The sequence below is a fragment of the Vidua chalybeata genome, chromosome 2 (assembly GCF_026979565.1).
Source record: "Vidua chalybeata isolate OUT-0048 chromosome 2, bVidCha1 merged haplotype, whole genome shotgun sequence".
In the NCBI taxonomy this organism is placed as follows: Eukaryota; Metazoa; Chordata; class Aves; order Passeriformes; family Viduidae; genus Vidua; species Vidua chalybeata.
Genome location: NC_071531.1, coordinates 19033741 through 19051653, shown reverse-complemented (window position 1 = coordinate 19051653; position 17913 = coordinate 19033741). Strand labels below are relative to the sequence as shown.

Sequence of the window (17913 nt, the reverse complement as noted above, 5' to 3'; positions counted from 1 at the left end):
TCTATTAATCTGAAGCTATTCTGGTCGCAGCAAATGTATTTCAGTCAGTCAGTCAGTCAGTGAAAACACTTGCATCCTTAACTCTACAGGTCTACTCAGGTATGTTAGCATAAATGACGAATTTTGACAGAATTAAGGCATTACGGTATTTCTAGGTATTTTGCCATCTTGTCCATGATATTTAGCTTACTTAGAGACTCACTTGAGCATATTAAACACTTAATGAAAGCATAATAGGCTTAATTTTGCAAGTGAAAGTGAATTTTCTTTAAGGAAAACAGCCTAAAAGGACAGCTGATATCAGATGGGAATTAAGGATGAATACTTTTTTTCCCTTATTAAAAATCCCCCTTGGCTTTGTCTTGCTGAAACCACTGGAAATGTTGTTGCTGATTTCCACAGACCCAGAAACAGTTTCTTTTTATTTAAGCAGCTTATATACATAAGCAGAAAATAGAAAGGTGAAAGAATGCTTGTCAGAGAAGTAAAGTTTTGCCCCAAAATAATCTTTATAGTTGTAAAAATGCTCTTGTGAAGAAAACATTGTGTAAAAAAAGAGCTGCCAAGTCACTGGACAGTGAGAGAGGCATCTGTCAGATGATGCTTCACATTCAAAAATCTGTGGACCTAAGAATACAGGGCAAACACATTTAGGTGTGACCTGCTGCTGAAATTGGAAATCCCCTGTGCTTTCAGGTATTCCATTAAAAATTATTTATGAATGGTTGCATGAACTTAGCAGCAACCTTTCTCTCCCTAGTTCAGTAGACAGGTTTGTCGTATAAAATGCAGAAGTCAAAGGATTACAATGAAGAAAAAGGTAAAATAAGCAATCTATTTTATGCTTCTGGCATCATTGCAAAGCTAATACGGACACTGTGGCCTCATATACAGAAATCCCAGATCAGAGGGGCTGATGCTTTAAACATGCCTGCTTTAAAACCTGACTAGAGCTGGGCCAGGCGCTCCTACCCCTGCAGCCCCAAGGTACCAGATGTCCCAGGGCAGGATTCATCCAGTGCAGGCTGCAAACCCCACCTTCAACATGTCCCTGTGGGTGCCACCACACTGATCCAGCCTGGGACAGGTGCAGGAGGTCCGGCCCAGAAGTTATAATTTTGAAGGGGTTCTGAAGGAAGCTTCCATGGCATTTTTACTTCTCTTTTCTCCTTTAAAGATTAAGGTAGTGGGGAAGAAAATAATTCCCACATATATCTCCTAGTGCATAACCCTGTTGCTTCCACAGTGGATCTACAGCAATATTTCCTGAAAAGGGAAATTATACTGAATTATACTGAAAAAAACTGATTTTGCAATGAACATTTATTTTATTCCCAACTCACAGGATGGGAATTTTTAAGTACTACAACCAAAACTTTCAATGTTCATTTTCATTAGGCAGTCATCTGTTCAGTTGTCTTTTACAGCCGAGTAAAATCATTATTGTGATGTATTTTATTTCCTAAGTTGAATAGAAATGTAACTACAGATTTCCTACTGAGAATACAATAACTTGAATAATGGGACCTTTTAGAGTTATAATATTATGAACAGTTACTTCCTTTTCACCCATGTGAAACCAGTGTGGGTTTTTCCAACTCGTCAAGCACACTTGCTTTGCCACAGCCAGGATGAAGCTGTAGAGACAAGAAAATCCTTCATTTACAAAAGATGAACATTTTCAAATAAACACTAAATAGGAAGCAAACAACTAAATTCTTTATTAATAATGCTATTTTGTAATGAGACCAGACTGAATGACCATTAGGATGCATCCCTAAAATAATAGGGGGAGTAAGATAAAAATTATGTATGAGCAGTTTTTTCTAAAATATATATTAATATAACTTGTACATGTCTTTGCTGAACAACTAAGCTCATATTTGTATAATGTCTTGAAAATAGCAACTCTGAAACTAGCGAGTATTAGGTTAAATGATAACTGACATAAAATGCTACCAATTCACAATGACAACACTGACCCACTGCAGGAGGCCAGCACACCCTGCTCCTGACATCACAGCCTCACCACCATGACTGTTGGGACAATGACATCCCTCCCAGAAAAAAAAGGGTTGACTATTTAAAAATGCTAGACACACACCAAATTAAGAAAGAACCCAGTACTTTGCAATATGCAGTCTCAAGATGTGCTGTGCTGTGTGTTTTGACACACACCAGACCTGAAAAAATTGCCCTAAGTGTCTACCACCATAGATTCAATGGAAAAAGGAAGACCTGCTTAGATTTACGTATCAGAAGCCATGCTGTGAGTCTTGGATTCAGTCAGGAAACTCTGCACAGGAAATCCTATGTTATACTTGTTGATAGACCTTATAACATCATAAATGGATAAGCAGCAAACTTATCCTTAATTAGGGTGATCACCTATTATCTCACTGTCTACTGGAGGTTTTTATCCTTAATTAGTGTGATCACTTATTTTCTCACTGTTCACTGATGCTACAAATCCCACAAAGTTCTTTGACACCATGAATTTCTAACCATCTTAAAATTCAAGTATCAAGATGAAATATTGCTTAGAGTAACTTCTGATTACAAACTTCATAATAATCCTTTTTTTTAAACTGCTAAGATACTTCACCACCTCTTTCAACATTAGCCAGCATCATGCCTGAAGTTGCAACTCACATGTTGACACTCCATCCCAACCGGCAGACATTAACAACTTTTATACTCCAAGCAAACGGGGAGATACGGGAGCCCAGGGTAAGATGCAGCCTTTGCCCATGAAAACTACATTTTGTAATCTTGTGCTATCATGATGCCCAGTTTGGCTTTGATCTAATATTGCTGTGTAAGGTAACCATTTTACAAGGACTTCCACAGCCCACTACAATAATGGGGCTGTTTTATTGATGCATCTAATTATTACCAACTATTTATAATAAGTTCATCTGAAATGGAAATGGAAATGCTGCTTTCTGATCCCAGTTCTCCAGAAGGCACTACTAAACAGTTAAGTGGGAAACCTCATCACCATGAACAGGATGGAGAATTTCTCAAAACAAAAAAATTCCTTCTTCTTATGCTACAAAGGGCTCAGCATAACCAACTCAATGAGCAATTGCTACCAGGAAACAATGCCACATTTTTTGAAAACATTCATCCACATGGTATGGTATCTGCAGCCCAACATCGATGACATCCAAGTTAAATTAATAAATATTTGCATTGCAAAGTTGGATTTGTCTTGGAATACAATTGCTCTTCATGTGGTTCTGACACGTGCATTTTCAAATAAATCACAGCTCACGGGGTTATTAAAAATAATTTGTCTATCTTGTTAGAAGGCATCACATGCTTCAGTTTAAGAGGCGTGAAACTGGGAGGGGAAGGTTTTACAGGCCTGGGACAGCTACACATGGAAGCCGTCGAGGGAACCTCAAATATCCGACCCTGCAGCGCCGCAGATGCCGGCTCCCGGCACCAACACCCAAGGCGGCCTCGACGGCGCCGCCGGCCGGGGCGCACACGCGCGGGGTCTCGCCGAGCCGCGCACCCACCACTGGGTGGGCGCTGCTGGAGCCCCGCGGGGCAGCCCCGCCGGGGCGGGCGGGCGGCGGCGAAAGACGGGGACGGGGGCGAGGGCGGCGGCGGCGGGTGCCCATCCCCCGGGGGCGGGCGTGCCTACCTCGGATTTCCACACGACGTAAGCGGCGGGGCGAGGTTCGGGCGGCGAGAGTTGCCCCTTCCTTTGCTGCAGCCAGCGCCGTGGCGAGGAGAAGATGCTGTTGGCGGGGCTGGCGGTGCCGCTCAGCGCCAGGGCCGAGGGGGTGCGCGCCAGGAAAGGCAGCTCGCAGCCGGGACTCCGCTTCCCGCGGAGGCTCTCGTCGTCAAAGAGAGCACTGCCCGGCGGCGACCGCTCCAGTGGGGTGCAGGGGGTGGAGAAGGAGGCGCCGTGGGGCGGCGGGGCGCCCCGAGGACCGCGGCGCTCCCCCGGGGGGCTGCCGGCGGCCCGCGCCCGCGGCGCCCGCCCCGCGCCCTCGCCGTCCTCCCGGCCGCCGCCGATGATGGCGGGGTCGAGGCTGCGCGTCTGGCGGAGCCTCCGCTTGGAGAGGCTCTTGGCGGCGGCGGGGGCGGCGGCGGCGGCCGGGGAGGAGCAGGAGAAGACGCTGCTCAGCAGGCTCTGCGCCGACATCGCGGCGGGCGCTGCCCCGGGCACGGCGGGGCGGCCGGGGGTCCTGCCTGGGCTCTCGCTGCCTCTGCCTCCAGCCCCCGCCAGGGCGGCGCGGAGCGGCCCTCGGGGCGTCCCCCACGGCCGGGCTCAGCCCCCGGCAGCGCGGCCCGACGGCGGCACCGCGGGGCTCATGGCGGCGTCCGGCGCTGGGGCTGCTCCGGGGCTGCCGCCGGCGCGGTCACTTTGCTGGGAGGGAGAGGGAGGGAAAAAAAAAAAAAAAAAAGTTACGAGAGAAAAGGGGAGGGAAAACGGCAGCAGCGGAGCTTTTATCTGGGCTCGCCGCAGGCTGCCAGAGTCACTCCCCCCTCGGCCGCGATGCGCAGGGGAGTCGCGGGCCGCCCCGCACAAACACACCCGGTCGGGTCCAGCGGTGGCAGGGCCCGTCCGCCTCCCCGCACGGGGCGGGAAGAGCCGTTCCCGGTGTCGCCTGCACCTCGCTGTCGCCGCGGGACGCCCACGTCGGGGGCGCGGGGGAGGCAGCCCCGCCGGGCTGCGCGGGCACCGGCACTGCGGGTCCCGAGCGCTGCCGCTCTGGGACGGTGCAGTTGCGTTTTGGGGAGGGATCGAGGAGTGGCGGACAGCTGTTCTCCGGAACGATCGTTCCCGAGGTGCAGCCAAGCCTCGGTCTGACCCTTCCGAGCCCTGCACCGTGTCCCACTCCGGCCCCGGCTGCTGCTTATGGAACCGCCGTCCGCCGCAGCTGTGTCGGGCAGAGATGATGTCTCCAGAAAAAACTTCCAGCAATAAACAGGACACTCACGTTGTGCAGCACACGGGACAGGGTCTTCAACGGAGCTCGACTTGAAACTGTGTTCTGGCCCACGTCTCTCTTACCATCCTCTGAAATACCTACTTTGAGGGCACATGGACATGAGCCCCACAGGCAGCATGGGTCACCGAGACCTATAACTCGTCTGCTGAGTACCTCACGGCCACAGAAAAGGAAAGGAGTGGGACCAGTGAAGCTAAGCCTCCTCAGGACAAGTAACTGAACATGTTTATCTTCCATTGAGACTTTCTCTGTTACCACTCCTAGCATAGGCAAGGAAACATTTACCAGAGAGACAGAACAAACTTGGGGGAAGCAAAATTGTAAAGAAATGCAGAAACAGAATGCACAGAGAGGGACCAACGCCATGCAGCCCCATGAAGGCAGCCAGCTCCTTCCTCACCTGGAGTGAAGGAAGCAGCCCCTCAGCTGCAGAATCCGACTCCTGCCTCTTCTCCTAGCTGGGAATATTAAAGAGTCCTCCTCCCCTCCCTGGGGGAGTTCAGCAGCCATGCCTGTCGGGTTCTTTCTGGATCTCCAACACCATCATTTACTTAGTGTTTTAACTGTATTAAGTAACCTTTAGCTTCATGGATGGGTTCGGTTCTGTTGCTATTGTGTCAGCGAATGCTACAGCCACTACATTTTTCGAGTTGGAAAGCAAAACACACAACACCAAATCCTGTTTTTCTTCCTGACCTATGCTTTTATTTATGGAGTAAGTGGAAGACGCCCAAGGATAACTCCTGTGCAAGTGGCGAACCTCACCAGGCTCAGATGAACTCATAGTTAGACTCCTGATTCCATGGGGCCTATGCATCCTTCTTTTGACTTGAAAACCCACCAGCTCCACAAACCCTCCAGTGTCCCCAAAACTGTTGCAGGCAGCTCTTAGAAAATTTGCCTAGAAAAAGACTGGCTATTTTGGAGGAAAAAAAAAAAAGTGGGTTTTTCTCCTCAATCTGTAGTGCAGGGTTGTGTTGTTCTTTCTGGGCTCCTGGAGCCAATGCAGGTAAATGCTCTATGGCAGCATTTTCTGGTTTCATCAATAGAGTAGACAGTTTTCTCCTCTGTGGTTTTGTTTAAGGTTCATAAATAGCAACAGCACACAAGTACATCCATTTTCCAAGGGAGGTGTTCTGCTTTTAGGTAATATTTCCAAATGAGATTTTTTTTTTTTTTTTGTCTGCAAAGTAGCTTTCCCCTCTTATTTTCATAAACTGTCCTATTGCCTAATTCCAAGTTCCTCCACAGCTAAGGTTGCAGCTGTTTCTGTTTAAAGCTTCATTTCATTTTGCCTCCTCATTAATGCCTTCAATGAGGTCTCATGCTTGAGACTAAAAAGAAGGTCTGAAGCATAAAACAAACTGCATTTGTTTTTGCAGTTCTGAGCCTATTCTAGCAATTTAGTTGAGAGACACATCTGCAATACAAATATACATACGTGTGGCTCCAAGTATTTGCTCTTTTTGTCCTTTACAAACATCATAGGAACATAAAGTGACAGGAAGACATGAGGAAAAAGGCAGAGAGGGAAATTCAGAGCTGTAAGGAACTCATCACATGAGGAGTAGAGATGACAATCACATTTGCCTCAAAAATTCACCAGGAACAGTTCCCTGTTGCATCCCGGAGTTTGGGTTTAGATTAGGGTTTTTAATTTATGTTAAAATAACTCAAGTGCTGTAATCCCGCGTTTCCCCCGCGTTGTTCCCCCCCGTGGTTTCTGGCCCCATGCTGCCTGCTGCCGGATCTTCCCCCTGTGCCGCTCCTGTAACCACCCTGCCGTCCGGCCCCGGGAAACCCCGTGCTGGCCGCCCCGAGCCACACGATCCCGCTCAGCCCGCTCTGGCTCGGTGCCCGCCCCTGCGGGGTTCTCTGGTTGGTCGCTGTTGCTGACGTCACCGCCACGGCAGCCGCCCCTATTGGCCGGCAGGCCGTGGATCCTCTCGCCCCGCCCCTCTATAAAGCCCTATCCCGCCGGCAGTCAGATGCCATTTGCTCCCATGCGAGTGCCGGGAGCGGTCGCGTCTCTCCATCGAACCGCGCCACGTGACCAATAAACCGTTCCTGCCAAGCACGGAGTAAATGGACAAATTCCTTCCTCTTTGCCGGGTCCCTAGCGCACGGCAACAGCGGCTGGCCAGCCCACGCGCCCGAGACACGGAGCCGTGTCCGGGAACCCGCGGCAGCAAACCCCGGCAGCACGTGGAAGCTACGCCACAGCCGGGCTCCCAAGAGCCGCGTGCAGCCGGGGAGAGGAAAAACCGCCGCCGCAGTTCCCACCACTCTCTGTGAGGTGCACTGCCCGCTTTGAAGGGCTGATACTCTAGGGCACAGCCGGTTGCCAGCAGGCAAACCCCCAAGTTTCCAATTCAGATCCTTACACGTTGCCTGTGAAAGGAGACCAAAACAATCAGATAAGTGCATAGTTAGGTGCATACGTCACAAGTAGCAACTCTAAATGAAGTGGAGGCAAAGCATTCTTATTTCCACCAGACTTATTGCCCAGATGGTTTTCTTCATGAAAGGCTCCATGAAAAATTATAGTTTTCATGAGACAGAGACCTGGAGGATCAGAGCTGCAATTCAAAGAGTAAATGCATCATATGTGTAGAGATGCTCCATGTAGACAACTTAGCTACTGGTCTTAGCTGCTGTTTGCATCTTTCAGGGGAAACAGCAACTTACTGATTATTTTTGAAGTTTCTGTTCATTATCACTATGAACTGCATTATTGTGAGACCTGACATCATCATCCTGAAATAGGCTTGAGCTCTTAGTGGGCATGGTACAAGCACAGTACAAAAACACAGCCCAATCAAGTCTCAGGAACCAGCGGGGATGAATCTGAGGGTGCTCAAAGAGCTGGACGATGTCACTGGAAGGCCACTTTTTATATTTGAAAGGCCATCAAAATTTGGAGAAGTACCTAATGGCTTGGAAAAGGCTAAATGTTGCACCTGTCTTCAAAAAGAGCAAGGACTACCCAAGCTACTACAGGCTGGTGGCTTCACTTCAGGAAAATCACAAAAGCAAGTTCACTTGGAAGCCATTTCTGGGCACATAAAGGAGAAAAATGTGACTGGAAGGGTAATGTGATTACCAAGGGTAATCATCAGTACTGGAACAGGTTGAGGAATCCCTATCACTGATGGTTTTCAAGATCTAACTGAAGAAAGCACTAAGCAATCATGTCTTAGTTTCTGCCCTTCTGTGATTAGGAGGTTGGAGTATAGAATTCTTGAGGATCCCTCCAACTTGAATCACCTTCTGGTTCTAAACAAATATGAATTTTGAAGCAAAGTCAAGAAAACCTTAACCTTCAGAAAATTTTCAGAGACTTTGTGTCTGAAGGCATATAGGTATTTGCCTTTGTGTCTACAGGCATTTGCCTATAACCTGACTTAATAACAAATGTGTTACATGCGTAAGTTTTAGAGAAATTATGGTCTTATTTTTATTTTAACAATGTCTGGTTTTATTAATGCCCCATTAAACTGAAATTGGAAGGAGTCACCTGTTTTGGTTGAATTTTAAAAAAATATTTTTTTTATCAAAATGAGAGTGTATTCATCTCAAGAATTAAATAAAGCCTGTTTTGTTCAGACTTCTGAAAAATCCCTGAAAATACGGGTGATTTGGAAAATAGTAACTTTTGTTACTCTAATTATTTCTTTAGAATGTATTACGCATTAAAAAAAAAAAAAACAAACCCAAAGCCACTCTTTTACCTTACTTTTTTTCTTACAGAAAAATTCCTAACTTTGACATTCCTGGGATTTGATTTTTTTTGGACAAAAAGACTTTTATCTAAAATGTATCTCTTGCAGTCGTCCTCTGAAAATGAAAGAACTGTTTTTGTTTGTTTTTTTTTTAACAGAACTTTTGTCTTTATTGCAGTGGAATTGATCTCTGAACATTTCAGCACAGCATTCAAGGCGGCTCCTCCAGAAGAAAGAGTGCTACAGAAGTGTTTGTGGAAGCAGCTGTGAAGTGAGGTGCATAAGTCCACATAAGGAGCCAGCACCCAGCTTTTATCTAGTGGGGTTCAACCTTCACCCCACTGGTGACCTACTCAGTACTTAGCTAGGAAAGCTGAATTTGTGTGACAGAACCCAAAAAAAAAGAATTTTTTAAAAAAGCCATTTTCTGTAAAGAGAAAAAGAGGCTTATTTATACTGGAAGGGAGAAGTAATGTAATGCCATTACTCCTCAAAACATTCGCTATACTGAAGCAATAATAATGACATCGGGGCACCTACTACATATCCTTACAGAAGTTATGTATACAGCGAGCAAGTCAATAGATATATCACATATATAACTAAATGTGATGTACATATTTATAAATGTGTGTGTATATACGTATATACATAGGTACGTTTAGGTATACATATATGTATAGATATACATGTATGTTTAGATATACATATATGTATAGAGCATGAATCTATATACACCGGTATCGGGGGTTATTTTTGGAGAGAGAGAGCGAGAGAGAGTATTCGGCTCTCCGTGCTTCCACCCCGGCATTTCAGCGGCACACGGAAAACCCACGGAACGTCCCGGGATCGCTGAACCGCAGGGGGCGGGGCCGGGGCCGGCCGGGGGCGGGGATTCGGGCTCTGGCCCCGCCCCCGCCGCGCGCGCCGCCCGGAGCCGCCGTGCCGATGCCACGTGGGAGGCGGCGGAGCCGCCGCCGCCGCCGGGCCGGAGCCGCGGCCCCTCTAACGCTGGGGACGGCGCTCGCCGGCCGCCGCGAGGAGGGGAGGTCGCGGAGCCCCCGGGACCGCTCCGGGATCGCCGAGACCCGATGGGTGCTCGGCGCGGTAGCGCCCGGCTCGCGACTCGGCCTCCCGGGCCTAGAGGCGCTGGCGGCGGCGGCCGGGCCTAGGGGCGGCTCCCCGCCCTGGGCGGCGCCGTCGCTGCTGCAGGTGCCGGCGGCGGCCCAGCCGGCCCCGCGGCGGGACGGCAGCGATCTGCCCGCCGGCGCGCCCGCCGCCCTGGCCGTGCTGCGCCTTCAGCCCGGCGCCGAGGGCTCGGCGCGGGCGGCGGCGGCTGCCGGGGCCGCGCCGCGCCTGCGGACCGTCTACGTGAACCCGCGCTGGCTGGAGCGCCAGGCCGCGCTGGGGGCAGCGGCGGCGGCGGCTGCTGCCAGCCCCTGCGCCGAGGCGGCAGCGGCGAGTGGCGCGGCCGGGGCCCCGGCCCCGGCCCCGGTCCCAGCCCCGGCTCCGGCTCCGGCGGCGGCAGCGGCGGGGCAGGGCGAGGCCGAGGCAGCGGCCACCCCCTACGTGGGGCTGCGGCGGCCGCTTGGCTACAAGCTGGCCAAGGCCACCAAGGAGCGGATCTGGCGGGGGGAGTTCATTGACCTGTTTTCCTTGCTCCACACAGAGCTGGCCCCCGAGCACGGCCCGCGCCCGGGGGACACGCTGGACCAGTGGGTCTCGGCCTTCCTGGTGTACGCCAGCGTGCTGTGCGAGAAGCACCCGGCGCGCTGCGGAGCCATGTTCAAGTACCTGGACACCATCCGCAAGCTGCACGCCACCTACGGGGGCACCTCCTGGATGAACTACGATGAGGACTTCCGGCGGCGGGCGGCCAAGAACCCCTCGCTGCCCTGGGGCGACGTCGACTTGGACCTGTGGATGAAGTGGATGGCGCCCCTCAAGTCGCTTGTCCCCAGGCGCCCGCGTGCTGAGAGCGAGAGACAGGCCTCGCCGGCCCAGCCGCCACCGCCGGGCCAGAGCCCCAAGCAGGAGGAGGAAAGCCAGGTGTGATGGGCCGACGGCCGCGTGTTTCTCTGCTCCGCTGGCTGGGCATGGTGCTCCCTCGGATGGGAAGAGGAGAAAGGGGCAGTTGGGGTGTCCTTGTGTTGGTCGGCAGCTCTCGTCTCATGGCACTGACCCTTTGCTCGTGTTGACCATAGGGACACGGTATTCTGGGTGTCCAGCTGGCCACTGTGAGAGGTGTGCACGTGGATGGATGCTCTGAGCAAATGTTTGAGCATTTATTGCTCCAGCCACCAGAAAATAGGAACCCCACTAATTCCTTCTTCTGGTGTGTTTTTGCATTTTCCTGAAGACATTAAAAGAAAGATTTTATGTGGTTTTGTTCTTTTCCTCTGAGTTGTCTTTAAAAAATCAACTTTCTTAGCAATACAGTTTTCTGTATGTAAGGCAAAGAGTACAGACTCTCCTGTTACTATGGGAGCATGTGGGCAGTTGCAGGCAGCATGGGATGGCAAAAAATTGATATGAATAAAGATAAACTTCAATAAGAATGGCCACAGTGTGCAAATTCACCCTGATTTGAAGATGAAACCTGTTTTGGGGCTCACTAGATTTAATCCACAAGTTAGAGCCTGTTTTTTGGGAAAAGATGTGCGATTAGGAGAAGTAGGGAGGATTTTGTGTACTTGGTTTGCATTCAGTACAGGCATCACTGTATGAGCTGGTATAACCTGTGGTGGATGCCAGCAGGTTTACCCTTTCTCCTGCCTGAGGTATGATGCTGAGCTCCACAGCTACTGCGGGCTGCCTGTCAATATTAGCAGTTGTGCTGCTTCTCTTAAACTGGTGACTGCAGTCTGCCAAATCCCCAGCACAGAAAATGCTGCATGTTGAGTTTCATGCCAGCTGAATGGTGACAGATTCTGTTATATTGGCTATGTTTATTTGAAACCACTTTTTTTTACAACTATAGAAAGAACTTTTGCCTTCCAGAAGAATTTTTGTTGCTTTATCAGATGCTGTGCTTGCTTGGGATTGCCAGCACAGAGGGACTAAGATCTTTGACTCATGTTAGCCTGGTCCCTTTTCAAAGCATCTGAAAGTGCTTGGTGTATCACACCAAGTCTTGCCTTTGGTACCTATCAAAAGTAACTTCTCTAGGCCAACCTGTGACAAAGAAAGGGAGCAAACACCATGCAGTAAGATAGATAAACCCAGGCCTGTTGGCCTTGCGCCTTCTGTGGTCGATGCTCTGTGTTCTGCAACTTTTTCTGATCTGTCTGTTTACATTTCTCTATTCTCAAGGTGAACAGCTCAGTCCTTGTTTTCCTACAGATCTTATGTGAGCACCAGATGGGCAATGGCTTATAGCTTTCATCTCATCTGAGACTGGACCTTCAGCTTGTCATGTTAACCACTCCTGTAGCTTCTTCCACAGCAGCTGGTCTGTCAGTGCTGAGCTTTGCTTGGTTGTCTGCTGAGGCACCAGGGGTCTCAATCCTGTTTGATTCCATGGAAATTTCCTAGTTGATTTTTATCAGTAGCATTGATGTGTTTTTCCCCCAGAAAGTGTGTAAAGAAAAAATAAACATGTTTATTTTAACTCTTGCAAAATATCAAGAGTCTGATGTTTGTAAAATGAGTAGTACTTTAGCAGCACAATGAAAAAGTAAAACTTGTGCAATTAATTGTTGTGGTTTCAGCCAACTTTCTGTTATTAGAGCGGTTTTTAATTGGTAGGATATAGTCTCTTATAACTGTTCAAAAATGTCCTTAAATGAAATGATGGTTTAGGCAGCTGTCAAATGTAGATGAGGCCTAGGATAAAGCATGAGTTTATCATTGGCAAGGTCGCAGCAAGAAAATATTTTCTTAGATGTGACTTGTGTGTTTCCCCATATCTCCCCAGCTCCTTGCAAGCTCTCTTTATGTTGTATAAAACTACTTCAGCAAAATAAGATGTGGTATGTCACTTGGGCAAAAGAACTGGAGAGTTAAAATGGGAGAGAATAGCCTTTTCTGGGCTGAAGACTTTGGACAGAATCTAAGCTTTTCCACATTCATGCTGTCACGAGGAAGAGGAGGTGTTTTACAAAAACCTTTTTTACCAGGCTGTTGGTTTGAAATTATTTTCTTTTTGTAGTTTTGAGGGATAGTGTTAGGCAGCCTGACTGGATTTCATTCCCCCTTTTAGTCCAAGACTTCTTGAATTTCAGCATCATTTATTTTAGTGCCTATATCTCTTAATTCTGCATTTCCTCAGATGGTTAAACAGTAAAAATTAAGTCAAAGTATACAAAATGTTGTGTCTGAAGACAGCCGTCCTTTCTAAGGCACTGGTGAAGAGCTGTAACTTTACATTACATGGAAAGAACGTGAGAAATCCTAGTTTTAGTTGGAGTGCGATAATTGGCACATGTGTAGGATAGCTGAGATTCATTCCTGCAAATTTATGTCTGTGTGTATAACTTCAGACAACTCTCTTTTTTTCCCCAGACTCCATGAAAACAGAAGACCAGTTGGGATGGGAGTCAGACTAAGTGGGTGAGTTTATTTATAAAACTGAATAACTTTGGATCATAAATATTTGCAGATTTGTTAAATACAGAATTTCTTATTGGTGCCAACAGCCTGACTCCGTTGGTGTTTAAGTGGAGCTCTGGTATTCTAGTGCATTCTTTTACCTCTGCTTCTGTTGCGTTGCAAGCTGTGCTAGAGAAGACGTAGGAAATTCATTTTACCCAATCAGCAATTGTAACAATGGACTACAAACCTGCAGAGCAAGCCAGTTTGCTGGAAAACAGGAATTCCTGCAGCGCAGCACTTGTCACAGACTATCCAAAGAGGGCAAAGATTCAGGAAGGTGAATAAATTGAACACTGGTTGAATGAGGTCAGGAACACTCTCCCGGAGGAGAATCCTGCCCTAAAATACTACTTTGAAGGTAAAAGCCAATTTAATGCGCAGATTAAACCTTCTCATTTGACCAAACTTGTGTGCAATCCTGGATCTTTGCAGATCACAACCGGACACTTCAAAACCCTATGTATTATATTTGTTTAAAAAAAAATAAATCATAACTTGTCTTGTTACAGCTGTTACTTTTGCCATTTCATTGAGAGTATCTGCAACATAAATGTGTATTTGACTCGGGATCATGCACTCGGGATAATAACTCAGGTTGTCAACAGAATTATTCTGTGAGGCTCAGTATCCTCTCTCCATTGTTCTGCATTAACCATTGCTGTCATTGCCAGATAGCCCAATTGTGCATTACAAAATTCTTCATCAATTATAATGATTGACCTAAGTTATAATTTTGTTTTCATCCTAGTAGAATACTTAAAATCCTGACCATCAGACTAGACCTTTGTAGTCTGGTGTTCATGAAAATCTTTTTCACTGATTAACAGTTTTCATTCTGCATCTCAGTATTTTGTTTTCTTCTCCTTTTTCCTTGCATACTAAGGGGTATAGTTAAGGTAATACTATGATCCAGTAATGCACGTGATGGTAAGGGTTTGCCTTTAGTTGTTTCAGGAAAAAGCTGCCATTATCTCCTCTCCCTCTCTCAGTATTTCCAATAATATGCATAACATAAAGTGTTTGTAAATTGATATCAAACTGTTTGTGACTTCACCTAAATAAATTTTTATATTTAAATTCTTTTCTTAATCTTACCGGGTTTTTTCCTCCCTTGTTCTTGTATTGCCATTTCGCTTTTGTATTCACTTTTTTTCATCACCTGACTTTTTACACAATTTCTCGTTTTCAGTTATTAAAGCACAACTGAATTTTAACTAACCAGTGAAAATAAATCAGCCTTTGGAATTTTCTTCCAATATTTTGCATAAAGACTTAATAATGTAGCTGTAGTTGTTACAGCTTGTCTGCCAGTTTTTGAGACAGTGGTAGTACATATCAGGCCTTGAAAAATGAAATAGCTTCTGTACTAAAATACCAGTATCTTAATGGTCTCCAAACTGAAACTGATCTAGTGAATGCTGAGATTCCTGCATTTGATACAATAGAATACAGAGCACTTTTACATGTTACAAAAGTACTTTTTGTTTTCAATAAGGGGCTTAAGCTCAGTCATCTGACCATTCATGCTATTTTTCCCTTGCCCTCCTGTTTTAAGAAATCAGAACTTGGTTACTTGCTGGTCTGTGCTGTGTTTGTTACCATCATTGCTATATGAACCACATGGCTGCTGCCTCACTGCAGGCAGGCTTGCTGCATCACTGCAAGGTTTAATCTGCCTGAGCAAGTGCTGTAGTGTCAGGATTTGGGGAAAAGTTCTGGGAAGATGTGCATGTGGAAAGGTGAGCAAAAAGTGGTCTCGTCTGTCTCCTTGATGAATTGTACAAGTGTGGGTCTTAACCTACAGACTCAGAGGAGCAAAGCAGCAAGTTTTGGTTTTTGTGTCTGCTTTGGGAGCAGCATAGCCAGCTGGAATCTAAAACACTTCCTAATGTTCTTTGCTGAGTTCTTCTGCCAAGAATGTTTTGGGTTTGTTTGTTACTCTCTCCAGCTTTCATACAGTCTGGTGCCCTTCCTGGCACTGTCACCGCCCAGTCTCCTGCTTGCTACTAGTGCTGGGTTGGACCACCCTGTCTGTCATATCTGCTGTAGAGAATTGCCAGAGCTCTACCTTGCTGTCCAGTGTTAGTGGCTGCTTTAAAGTCGCTGCCTGCTTTCATAATGAAGTTTTGTTTCATCTTATTGGCAGTGATGTTTTTGCAACATGTTGGGACCTGCTCCTTTCTTTGCTGTTTTTCTTCCTCACTCTGAGCCACCCCGTAATTTCACTGTGGTACTTGTGCATCCTTGCTTTAGGGTTTATTCTTGCATGTGTGCTTTGCCTCTCATTGCTGTGCTGTAAGATTCTGCAGGAAATTTCCTCCTACACTAGTTTCTCATTAAAATGTTTGACTTCAAGGGGTTTCTTCAAGTTTCAACAGTTAAGTTACTGCATGGATTTGCCTCTATCCTTGACACTGGGGATAACCCTTTAACTAAGTGCTGTGTGAGGACAGAGCACACACTTGGAGAGAGGCTTGGGATTGAACCATGGTTGTTACTTTTGGACTAACTGTGGCCTGCAGTGGAAACTAGTAATACACATGAGTTATTTTTCTATAAGTACTATTTCTGTAAATGCTATTTCATAGCATGGAGGGATGTCTTCAGTATAGTTGCAATTTCTTATGCTTTGCTCAAAAGATTTTGAGCATTTGTACAAAGGTGCCACAGAGCTTTTCACTAAGACTGATGGAATTTCCAGTTGAGAATATTTGTGAATTGTGTGGGAATTGATTTGTTTGGGAGGACCAGCAGCTTATGGAAAAACAGTTTTCTCTCAGTTAACTAGAATTAAGGAGCTTACTTTTGAGGAGTAATTTCAAGTAAGTTTATTTTTAGGGATTTCTAACAGGATAGCTGTTTTTTCCCCACAGATGTGCTCTTTCATGTACTGGATTTATATGCATTGTTATGGCAAAGAACAGATCAAAACTAGTGCAGCGTGATTCTGACAGCACAAAACAAGTTGCAACGTAGGGATAAGACTAAAATACATAGGTCTTTAAGTAAGCTGACGTGCTTCGGGACTTCAGAGTTGAGCTGTAGCAGTAGAGTCAAATAAATGGGATTTTTAACTTCCATCTGTGTGCAGCAGTTCAGTTTGAGGTATTTGAAACATCTGAAAAGACAAGGCTGTTACTACTCTTCTGGCCTTATTTAGTACAATGATGTGCCTTTAAATACAAGGTGACAGCAGAATGTTTTGCATGTGAGGTAGCCTGTTGCATCTGCAGTTGAGCAAAATTACTTCGGATCTCTGATGAGATCTTCTCAGTGTGACTTCCAATTTAAGCTTCAAACATTGCTTTCCCATCTCCTGCTGTCTTGAATCATCTTACCAACTTGGTTATCTTCTTTATGAAAATCTGGTGAGCACAGAAGACATCTTCTGAGGGCAGCATCTGATCAGCCTTGTCTGTATGTATGGAGCCTTTTGCTCCATGTGGGTAGTTCTGCCAAGTTGTACAGTCTAGCATGGAGGAAGTCAGAATGTATCTAAGTGTGGCTGAGTAGAGAGCACACAGGAGGCTGCCCAGCTACCTGCAAGGCTTGTGTGGTTTTGAGAAGCCAGTGGCATTGGCAGCATTTTTTTCTGTCCACTCCTCTGCTAAAATCAACCCTAAAAGCCCCAGAGACTGTTGTAACCATTGAGGGAAGGGATGTGACTCAGTTCTAACAGCCTTAGTGTTGATGGAAATGTTGCCTGCTGAAGTTACCCAACTTCTTTTCAGGTCATAGAATTAACAGGGACTGCAGCAATTAATGGTGTCTGTGGGAGTGCTTTTGGTAACTCTTCCTACGAAGAGATTACATCTCTGAAAACTTGGCTGGAGAAATGATAAAGATCTTATTTTCCCCTCTTGCTTTGGTACTCAGGTTTGGTTTTTGCTCTTTCGTGAAGTTTAGCATGCCTCAGCCCAACACAATAAAGGACATTTTGATCCATAAAATCTTCTGGGTCCAGCATTTATTTTTTTTTCTTCACTTGGGAATTCTAATCAAAACCACTTGGCATTGGTGCAGTTTACTGGGCAATCAGGTAAAGACTAGCAGAGAGTTAAATAGCAGGAACATATTTACATTATCTTAATATTTATAAACTTGAAATAATTCAATAAGTACTTTTACCTTTTTTGGTGGTTGTAACTCTTTCTTTACTTTAAGGAATACTTTATTTTCTGCAACGTCTCAGTGCACTGTTGCTGTGTCAGTATTTCCAAGGCAGCAGGGGAATGTTTACATAAAACACCCAAGTGTTTTCTTTAAATTTTTTTAATTGCAAACATTTGCGTCCATAAAATCCTTTGCACAAAACTTAGGTAGCTTTTTTAAAATACTGTTCAAAGCTAAACTATTCAGTTTCCAGATTTTTATTTTCTGAACCATGCAATATGAACATTTTATCTGAACCTACATCAGCAGGTAAATGCCACTTCAAATGGCAGTTCTAATGCTCTGAAGTCAGGAGTGGTTGTTTAAAAACAGCTACATTGCTTACACTGGCTGCAGTGTAAGTGCTTTTGATATAAGGATCATCTGCATTGCTGATACTCAGTGTCCATAAATGCCCTCTGTTACCCCAAATATGAGGTTACATGAAGGTAGTGGGCAGTAAAGTGTGCTGA

General features: G+C 46.3%; 2 protein-coding genes across 2 annotated transcripts in view; one reads left to right on the top strand and one right to left on the bottom strand.

Annotated features, from left to right (window-relative positions):
- ARHGAP6 (Rho GTPase activating protein 6) overlaps positions 1 to 4302 on the bottom strand; it is a 311117-nt gene extending 306815 nt beyond the window's left edge. The window contains exon 1 of the mRNA XM_053934533.1: positions 3656 to 4302. Coding sequence (XP_053790508.1) covers positions 3656 to 4162 — 507 coding nt within the window. The 5' untranslated portion in view covers positions 4163 to 4302. The remainder of the gene's footprint in view (positions 1 to 3655) is intronic.
- A 5115-nt stretch (positions 4303 to 9417) lies between these two features.
- Positions 9418 to 14369, top strand: LOC128783412 (skin secretory protein xP2-like). The gene is made up of 4 exons (XM_053934051.1): positions 9418 to 9435; positions 9512 to 10744; positions 13199 to 13246; positions 13333 to 14369. Exons 1-3 carry the CDS (start codon positions 9418 to 9420, stop codon positions 13205 to 13207), a joined length of 1260 nt encoding a protein of 419 aa, XP_053790026.1. The 3' UTR covers positions 13208 to 13246; positions 13333 to 14369.
- The last annotated feature ends 3544 nt before the right edge of the window (positions 14370 to 17913 follow it).